The sequence below is a fragment of the Cottoperca gobio genome, chromosome 1, assembly GCF_900634415.1.
Source record: "Cottoperca gobio chromosome 1, fCotGob3.1, whole genome shotgun sequence".
Classification (NCBI taxonomy): domain Eukaryota; kingdom Metazoa; phylum Chordata; class Actinopteri; order Perciformes; family Bovichtidae; genus Cottoperca; species Cottoperca gobio.
The window spans coordinates 13,221,133-13,231,522 of record NC_041355.1 but is presented as its reverse complement, the minus strand read 5'-3'; the positions used below and the strand labels follow the sequence as shown (position 1 = coordinate 13,231,522).

Genomic DNA, 10,390 nt, shown 5'->3' with positions numbered 1-10,390 from the left:
CTTATATACTATATTTATTTGACAGCTTTAGTTACTAGTTACTTAGCAAATTGCTAATTATAATCCAGTGATACAATATATGATTCTGAAATGCTTCTGCATAATGAGTATGTTTACTTTAGGTACTTTAAGTACATTTCCATGCGTATACTTTTGTATTTGAGTGAAGTTGAATGCAGGACTTTACCTTGAAACAGACAAAGTTGCAGCTCTGTTTATGCTTAAATACCTTTTTTCTTTATATTTCTTGGGAATTTGGACTTCAGAAAATCAGCCATTTCTTTATCTTCTTCTTTTTCCCTGTAGAAATCGAGAAAGATTAAGATAAAATACACTACATGAAGCACTACAATTTAAAGTCTTCCATCGCCTTCGATCACAAAAAACCTGATAGGAATCGCTTGTTACACAGATGTAGAGGGCCACATATGGTCTCTACTTTACACTTGCTGGCCATCGAGTCCACAAGTACTGAATGAACATTTCAGAGAAGGTTGATTCTACTTAAGTGGAGAGACGAAACACCTTTGCACTGCATAAGAAACTTATTGTAGCTCTGCCTCTTAGAACATATTACATTTAGTCAGAGCGGTTCTACTGGTAAATTCAATAAATCTTGAATCTTAAATCTTAGAATGGATAAACATGCTCTGCATGTTTGAGTATTTGGATGTTTGTAGTGTCTAGTGATTTATATGAAATGTATGTGGCACATACTGTACACTGATATCTGATATGTTCCGTTGCACGGAGTATGCTAACTCCACCAGGTCTGTCTTGCTTCTAAAATAAAAACCACAACATAAAAACCCCAGACAGGATTTTCTTGTTAGGGACAGTCAGGGTAAAAGAGAGAAATAACAATAGAAAGAGCTCTATATTTATCAGCATGAACAACATGGCCTTGAGCGGCATCACATCCTCTCCTCTCTGCGATCCATTACCTCACTGTTGTTCTCTTGCTTCCTGCCTCTCACCTTCGCAGCAGCCTATCAGCATTTTCACAGCATGCTGTCAGCTGCCAACACAAAGTGTTGCTCACACACACTAACGATGCTTGATGCTGTCTGAGTTGGACTGGAGACGAGTTAACCTAAAAACGTACTGGTTGTCCACTGTCAAGTCACATTAGGTTGCAAGTTGAGTGTCAAGTTAAAGAACCCGCGAGGATGTTTATGCTGTACCATAGTCAACAAATAAGCAGAGCAAGCTGAATACAGTGGTTTAAGCTCTTTATCAGTGCATGAAAAACACAAAAAACGACACTGAAAGAGCAGTTTAATTACATTTTACGTATGTTTTGACATCTCTGCATTAAGAAAATACAACGTTCAAGTCAACCTGCCTTCCTTTGACGGTTTCCTCTAATATTTTATAAAGTGCCCCGTTGTGTTTTGTATTACATGTGTGGTGAAGGAGTGTCAGAATGGATCAGAACGGTTTCTCTTCATCGTATCAACAAAGCATCAACAACTAGCAGCACATTTAAGAGGCTTGGTGCACCTGAACATGACGAAATAAATAGTCAACTGTTTTTTGGTTGTTTTTTTCTCAAACCAATCTTCTCTACTCATCTTGCGGTACTCACTGACACATGCTGACACATCTTTAATTGAAATGGCTCTCTGCTGTGCGCTCTGTGGTGCACTCTCTCACAGCGCTGTGCCATCGGAAATGTTCCAGTGTTTTAATAGAGCGCAATGGGGTGACTTTGTGGAAGCGTGCATACGGATGATACTGAACTGAGAGACAACTTTACCAGCGTTAGTGACTTGGAGCGATATTCCAATTTGAGCCCTATCAGTCATAACAAGAATTTTAATGAACGTTATCAAAGATCTGTACTCCTAAAAATACTTTTCTTTTCTTCTTGGGCAAATAATTTCCTAAATGCTTTTCTGGGACACTGCATGAGTACTCGCCTATATGTGCACTGCATCTCTATCTGGTGGCTTTGCATGCACAGTTTGATTTTCAATTATTCATTCACATCCTTTAGTGACAGACGACCAAAGGACTCCAACCAAGCTGTAATGAAACCAGAGGCAGAAGCGCACCTGAGTCGTTCAAACTCCACATCGTCCACCAGGAAATCTCTGGTCTCGACCAGCTTGTGGATCTGCTGCAGTAGTTCTTCTTCCTTCTGCCGGTCCTCGTTGGACTTGTCATTATCTGCAGCACAAGACACAGAGTATCTAGTGTTTGTCCCAGATTACTTTAATACAAATATAATGGGGCATTAAACAAATACATTTAAGAATAAATAATGTTATAAGGAATCTATTTATTTAAAAGAAACAGACATTTTGGGAAATACAATCATTATTAGTTTCCTTGCTGCGAGTTGGATGAGAAGGTTGATATCACTCTCACGGTCTGTGCATTAAAAATGAGGCTGGAGCAAAGCTGAGTCAATTTTATTTGTAAAGCCCAATATCACAAATCACAAATTTGCCTGAAGTGGCTTAACAATCTGTAAAGCATACAAACTCCCTAGACCCTTGATTAGGATAAGGAAAAGCCTCAGGAAGAGCAAGTGAGGAAGGATCCTTCTCCCTGGACGGTGAGATGGTGTGTGTACAGGAGGCTATTAGCTTAGCTTAGCACTGGAAGCAGGGTAAAAAGGTTAGCCTGGCATATGCATACCCTTACCTCTAAAGCTGACAAGTTACCATGATGTGTCTTGTTTCTTTAATCTGTACAAAAGCGACACGATTGCACAGAAGGGCCGGGTGGACGGGTAAACTGTTGCTTCTGATTTTTGACACATCTGATTTTAGATTTATGTTTGTGCAAGACTTTTCTTTTTACTTTTGTGACATCCATGTCGTTGGGTGTTGCAAACACACTATGATACTTGCATCGGATAGCTGATTTTCAGTTTGTCTATGTATATTGTATCTGCCCCATCACATAAACCATAAATAAATAAATAGCTTAGTTTGCTTCAGCTTCATATTCCGCCTACAGTCATGAGAGTGTCATACATCCTCTCATCTACTTCTAGGCAAGAAAGCAAATAAGCTTATTTCCCAAAATGTCTTTCCCTTTCCCTTTCATTTCTTTGCCTGCTTCAATTATCCATCAACAGCTGTTAATATCCAGAGGACTTCTACCTGGTATGGACACTAATTTCTGCAGCTCCTTCTTCAGACGAGTGATCTCCTTGCACAGCTGAATGTCATCCATCCTGCACAGACATGATGGAACAAAAGAAGCACACAAACACCTATGTAAGTACTGGACATGCTGCACATCCCTTTCTTCTTTAAAGGGTAAAGAGGAGTGGAAACTCAAAACAAAATTCAAACACAGAAAGCTTCATATTGATTTTATAATTCACACAGGAGATGACACAATCTTTTCTGACGAGAAATGCCTCTGAGCCAGAAAGCTTTCACTCCGCCTCTGTCTGTATCACGCGCTCTCTCTTTCAACGGCCCCGGATCATTACTGACACTGAGGTGGGATGGAAGACCCCAGAGTCTGCAGAGTCAGACGCTCTCACGTGACCCAGCATCACAGCAACTGAGTCTTTTTTAGAAACACATACGCACTCGCACTCGCACTCGCACTCGCACTCGCACTCGCACTCGCACTCGCACTCGCACTCGCACTCGCACTCGCACTCACACTCCAGGGTCAGACGCACACTCACACACATTCATCAACGCCAGCAGAGAGAGCCTTGCCACCGCGCCTCATCTACCTGTCTTGTGAGATACTGAGATACACAGACATGTAGGTGGAGAAAATGGCCATTAGGTCTTAAATACAAATGATATGTTTTATCCAACTTACCAAAATAAAACACAACTTGGGAAAAAAGGTGCCCATCTCCTTCCCCTCCACCACCACCACCACCTCCTCTTCCTCTTCCTCCTCCAGTCTCTCATTCTCATTTCATCTGCCTGACTCTTGCTTGCTACCCCACACACGCCACTCCTCATATTCTCCCCGCTCTCTGAGCAGCATTACTGCCCATCTTTCAGAGGAGTAGAGGAATAAATATACATGTATTAGCCTGCTTAGCGCAAGGTAAAGCCATTGGAATTATAATGAGGGCCAGCACAGGGTGTGATGGAGATAAATGAGGAGAGATAACAGAGGGTAATGCTGCTCAGAGATATGTTTTATGATACCAGGGTGTGCTCCTAAATGGGAAAATAGCTTAAATGATTTGAACTGCTTTTTGTGGGAAAAGCCTGAAGATAGATGCAATTCTCCAGTGAGGAGCTCATTTGTCCACTATGGGTTGATTGAATAATTACAGTTACGGGTTACAGTCACAGTTTTTAACATGTGGTCAACTACTTTGTTAGGTTTAGTAAAAGGGAAAAGGAACAAACATTTTAAGAGACCCCGCTGGAAAGATCATGGTTAAAATATAAAAACAAACCCGATCTGTGAAGGGGTACAAACTTCCTGCACTGGCACTCAGACCAGCATTACACATAATAATGCTTTTACCCTTCTACTGTAAATCTGGAATCTGGGGTCGCTATTATTGTTTCTTCTCCGGTAGTCACACTGGCTGTAGATGACAGCCACGATGACACTAAATGGAATCAATGTGTTGGTGTTGTTGAGCCACTCACATGTATCTGAGCTCTGACTCCCTCCTGACCAGCACGTCTCTGATCCTGTCAATCTTAAACAGCTCCCCCTCAATGTCGTCCGTGGTGATGGTGGAGTCCGCCATGGACACCACGTCGTCGTCTGAGGGAGAGAGAGCGAGACAGAAACAGGGCACTTCTTTAGCTGACAAATACTATACAGAGACAGGCAGGCACACATCCAAGTTGGCACTGCTGAACAATAACTGTGCACTTTAAACTGTAGCAAATGTATTTTGAAATCCACGAAATGCCTGATGAGGAACAGAGCGTCACAGCCAAATTACCATGTGTCAGTGGTTGGCACAATTCACATGCCTCCCTCTCCCTCTCTCTCTCACACACACACACACACACACACACACACACACACACACACACACACACACACACACACAGCATGTATGTATCCGATAATTGGAAAGATAACCAGTAAAGTAATGAATAATGAAAGTAAGTTAGTTGCAGTTCTATACTTCCAAAACACAGTTTTCACAGTTGCAAGTAATCAATGTAATCAGTGGCAGACCTAAACACAGTGGTAGTTTAATGTTTAATGTTGCATGTTACAAGTTAACAGTTAAGGAAACTCCACATGATACAATTACAAAGCAACTGTTAGAAAGGGCAGTTTTTCTTTCTAAAGGAAGAAAGCCATACTGTATGTGAATCTGAACCACAGAATGAAATTTACAAAAGTCTATATTGTATCATACTGAAGAAACAAGTCTTTATAATATACGCAGCAGGTGAAGCAAATGAATAATCATATACTGCAGACAGAATGCCTTAATGGTTTGGAAACAGTATTATCTAACACAATATGTGTGATTATGGATGTCACTCCACACACCACTCCCTGTATTTCTCTTTTTAACTGTAGCCTTTCAAATAAAACTGTATCCTTTCAAATAAAACACACATATATAAATATAATAAATATAAATATAATCCCCAATCTAAAGTAAAGCACATAATATAAAATAGCGTCTGCTGGACTTATCTAAGACACAAATTAAAACATTGTGTGGGCGTGCTCCAAACAGCTCTGCGATACTTTTTTGAATGAATCTGACCCAAGGTCTGTGGAAATGTTTGTATGGTATGAAAACACATCAAAGCACTTCACACAGTTGCCGCAGCAGCTGCAATAGAATCAAAGACCAGCAGCATATCAAACATTTAACTGCAAAGCAAGTATTTTTGCCATGCAAATCAAAATATATACAACAGATTTAATGTACCCTGAGATCCAAGTGTTGTTGGCCTTCCTGAAGGAAGACGTAGTGGCAGTCCCGACTTTACAATTGTAGAAAATCAACACTGCCTGCTCTCAAATGGTCCCATTTTGCACTGTAGTGGTCCTGGATAACTGTCCCTTCCCTGCAGAGAGCGGCATACGAATACCAAAACCTACAGAGAGTCCTCCCGAGGCCCTTTACTCCTCTTTATACACACACACACCATTACTTAGTAGAGCTCTAGTATGTAATATATCTATTCTGGTCACATTTAGCCTTGGGGAAGGTAAGGTTGACTGGCTTCAAAGTGCTGTAAAGACATGTCCTCTGCACTAGTGTGTAGTAGGCAGAATAGAAGTGGATCATAATTATTCAAATAGGTATTGTATGAACTCAGGTTCGTAATAAAAGCACAGTGAGAAGCATTAACCATGCTTGCTGATAATGGCTGGTTTAGATGGACTTGTATCTCTGCTGGCATTAGAGCTTTGTTTGGTGGCTTGCAACTGCAGTCTGCTTTGTGTATCAGATAAAAAAAGGTTCCTGAAGTACAGACACACATCTTCACACAGACACTCTGTACTATGACAAATCTGGCTGACGTCAATGTAGTGTCAACGCAACCTTGACATCTCAGAGGAGAAAGCACTGAGGGAAGCGTTGCAGCGAGTATAGAACTGTAGAGTTAGATTAAAACTATAAAAAGACTGGAACTATCTGTAACTTCCCATATGTGTCGGTAGTGTACCAAATCTGCCTAATTTCTAAGGATACTCAGTTCAAATATTATTTCTCGCTAAAGAAAACTGAAATTGTATTCACTTTCTATTTGAGAATTACAATGTGTTTGCCTCATAAATAAGCAGCTTGTTGCTTCTCTCTAAAATGTTAAACAACTGTTTGACACCAAGGGAAATGTGCTTATTTCTTCTATTGCAGTGAGTTAATGTTAGATAAGAAGATCAAACTCTCAAATCCCTAACTTTGGAGCTAGAGCCATAACGCAATTAGCCTTAGCTTAGCATAAAGACCAGATGCAGGGAGAAACTGGTAGACTGACTCTGTCCAAAGTTAAAAAATACATCTTTACAGCTCACGTTTGTGAGAACGCTTCTTTATCTTATCTCGTCTTGTAAGCAACACATTGTATTTTAATTGACTGCAGCTGTTTGTAGCATTATTGCCCAAGCAAAACTTCCCCTTGGGAACAATAGAGTATATCTTATCTTATGCTAAACTAAGCTAATTGACTCCATGCTCCACCTCCGTACTAATTGTACAGACTTCAGAGGTTTCAGCTTTCTCATTAAACTATCGGCAATAAAGCAATGAGTGTAATTCCCAAGAAATGTCAAAAATAATCATTTAATCAACACACTGTTGTTATTGTTGGTCGTAGGTCCAATAGCAAAGCCATTTACATCTTTAAACGTGAAAAATAAATACCCACAGCTGAGATAAAGCAGCCACAACATACCAATCATTTGTTTCCCACATAAAATGTGAATGTTGAGAACATTTAACATCTTCTCACAAAATTACAAATGTTGTACTTTTGGTGGTGTTTTTTGTTTTGCTTAATCCTTACTTGGTCCTTAAAACTATAATAGCAATAATTACTGGAGGGCAGCCCTCGTTAGTGCTTTTCTGCTGTGACAAGTCAGTAAGACAAGTAAATGTAAAGATAACTTCTAACTTCATACAGTTCACTTACTGTATGTGGAAGAGTGTGCATATTTCACAAGCAGATAAGAAAGAAAGACACTCATTCTTTGCAATCTCACCACACTGTATTCACACCACATACTCATTACAATATAGATGCTGAATGATAATGTGTCAGCAGTAGCACCTTATTCATAAAAACAGATGAAAAGCTCTGAATAATAACAAACAGGATCAGCTTGCTGACACAACATCACAGCTCAGCCACTACCAGATATGCATTATTGTTCATTCACCACTTGTTTTCCTGCCAAAACAACAGACAAGCTTCAATAACTATGACTGCCGATTCCCATATTGCTGACTGAAACACTGGGACTGTGAGCTGAAAATGTATAACATGTTGTCATAAACGTGGTTTAGTATAGCCATACATTGTTAGAGACAACATGATCTGCTGCAGAGGCTCTCTAGGACACGTTATTCTGCCACTGAGCAGTAATGACTCATCGCTAGACCTCTCGAAAATGTTCCCTCCTTTACATTTTCTCCCCTTTTCTCTCTCTATCTATCTCACACACAGTTCTCAACTCATTTGCTTATCCTCAGTTCGCCCAATACCTCCCGAACCCTGAACCTCTCCATATACAGACCCCTGAATATGTGAATTACAATCATGAGCTCAGTTTGCAGTCTTTTCGCCGACTCCAAGCCTCTCTTTTACACTGCCACAATGTGCTTTACACCTAATGAGGTAGAACACCATACTGACAGATCAGCCAGATTAGAGACCAAGAGGTGGAATTGGAGGGAAGAGGAGACGGTAGCGGACGAATGGGGGGGGGGGGAGATTCTGCACAACTTTGCAAACTTCCCACCAGCTCTACTTCATCAATACACTTAATACATGGCATGACCAAAAAACCTCAATGATGATGATATGAACATAATTCATACAATTATATCAGCAATAGAGGACTATAACTGAGAAGAAAAATGTCAAACATTCTGTATTCTCCTTCTCTAGGATTTGCTGCATTTCTTATATCATTACAAATCGAATGTCTTTGGGGTTTGGCTATCGGACAAAATCTCTGAAGTTATCACCCTGGGCTTTAGGTAATTGTGATTGATACTGTTTTAATTAATCTATTCTTCTGACATGATAGTCTATTGAAAGTTATAATTCAGCCAAGTCCCCCATGTGTGTCATTATTCATCCTTTGGGGGTGCAGGACCCTGAATAATGAGCCCACAAACCCTAGGGGACCAAACACCTGTGGATTCTTGACATTTGTGGAGCAGCTGCCTGGACTGTAACTAGACAAATACATTGATTGCTTCTATCAACTATTTAAAAAAAACAGCCTTACAGGAATATAGTGGTGATGCCAAAGATAATGTGGTAAAATAAACAGTTAAATGGAACAAATTGAGGTCACAATACCAAAGACACTGTAACTCCATGTAGCAATGTTAAGGTAATAAGAACATTTAGTGCAGTAACACATTAGGATCATTTAGAGTGATATTGTAGGAGATACAACATATAAACAGAAAGGTCCCTTTAAACACAGTCAATAGATGTAACATTTTGCATTTTTAGTTTTTTTAGGTAACCTGGTTTGTTGGTGTCTCTGCTCCATTCAGTGCGCTCCAGTGAACCGTACTGAAGAGAGGATCCCTGCTTCTTCTCCATCGGTCCCGCAGCTGCTCTTCTCCTCTCTTCTCTTTACGCTTCCACTTGCGGTGGCTGAGAAACACCGATGGGAAACTACAGGGGAGGGTCTTGCAGTCTCAGTTTGTTGCTGTATTTCATTGAGTCACCGCCAGTCAGACACCAACCTGTAGAGGCAGAGGGAGCGAGATGCTCCAGCGGTCCCCACCAGCTGTGGCAGGTGTCGGTGTGCGTGCAGCGCACAGCAGTCTCCCTGTGGTAACCAGTGCTCATGCTGGTTACATAGTAACTAAATAGCGCCATCTGGTAGCCACTGGACGCACTTACAGCAAGGGAGGGTTCACAAAGTGAAACTATTCAAAACCACTTCCTGTTTTCAATCAGCTCAGAAGTAGGTCGTTGTTTATTCTGGTGTACATGTAATCAAGTACTGTACTTGAGTTCAATGTTGAGGTACTTGTACTTTACGTGAGTATTCCCATTCCTGCTACTCTACACTTCTAATGCAATACACTTCAGGGAAAATTATTTTATTTATTTGATATTTTTTAAGGCTCAATGTGTAAGATATGCAGCATCTAAACTTAAAACTATAACACTATGGACTAACATTATCAACAGAATGTGAAGAGGTAACAGTGTTGATGTTTTGTCAAAGACGTCTGTGTATTGTGACTACTGATTTCAGCATGCTAGCTGACTAGCGCCGCTCCGTCCAGTCTTGTAATACCACTTGTTCCTCTAGAGGCGACAGTGAGACACTGTAGCTCCAGTCTGCCCTCAGTACAGAGGGAGAAGAAGTACAGCTGTCTTACTTGGGCAGACTCGGGGCAATGTCAACATTACACCCATGATCCCTGCACGTTGTGATAGTTTGTTTTGATTGAATCCAAAGTGGCAGGAGTGAGAAAACGACTCGTACCCTTGCCTCTTTTTCACCGTCGGCTGAAGGCTGATTCGCCGGGAGTACGGCGGTTGGGAGACAAACAGATCTTGCAGAACAAAAACAAGAGTCATTTCCTCGTCTCAGCCTCCACAAACCCAAGCCAATCAAAACATATTGTTTCACAGACAGTACAGCTCCCAGTGCAACAGTACACACACAGTCTGCTCTACTGAACTGACACAGACATTACACAGCAGTAAAACATACACAGTAAATATATCAACATATATATACATATATCAAC

At 40.7% G+C, this 10,390-nt stretch overlaps 1 protein-coding gene across 1 annotated transcript in view; it reads right to left on the bottom strand.

The window, feature by feature from the left end:
- pik3r6a (phosphoinositide-3-kinase, regulatory subunit 6a) overlaps positions 1-9,996 on the bottom strand; it is a 10,730-nt gene extending 734 nt beyond the window's left edge. Inside the window, exons 1-5 of the mRNA XM_029434785.1 lie at positions 9,143-9,996; positions 4,599-4,719; positions 3,117-3,190; positions 2,058-2,172; positions 230-300 (exon numbers count right to left, since the gene is read on the bottom strand). Coding sequence (XP_029290645.1) covers positions 230-300; positions 2,058-2,172; positions 3,117-3,190; positions 4,599-4,719; positions 9,143-9,221 — 460 coding nt within the window. The 5' untranslated portion in view covers positions 9,222-9,996. The remainder of the gene's footprint in view (positions 1-229; positions 301-2,057; positions 2,173-3,116; positions 3,191-4,598; positions 4,720-9,142) is intronic.
- Between the last annotated feature and the right edge of the window lie 394 nt (positions 9,997-10,390).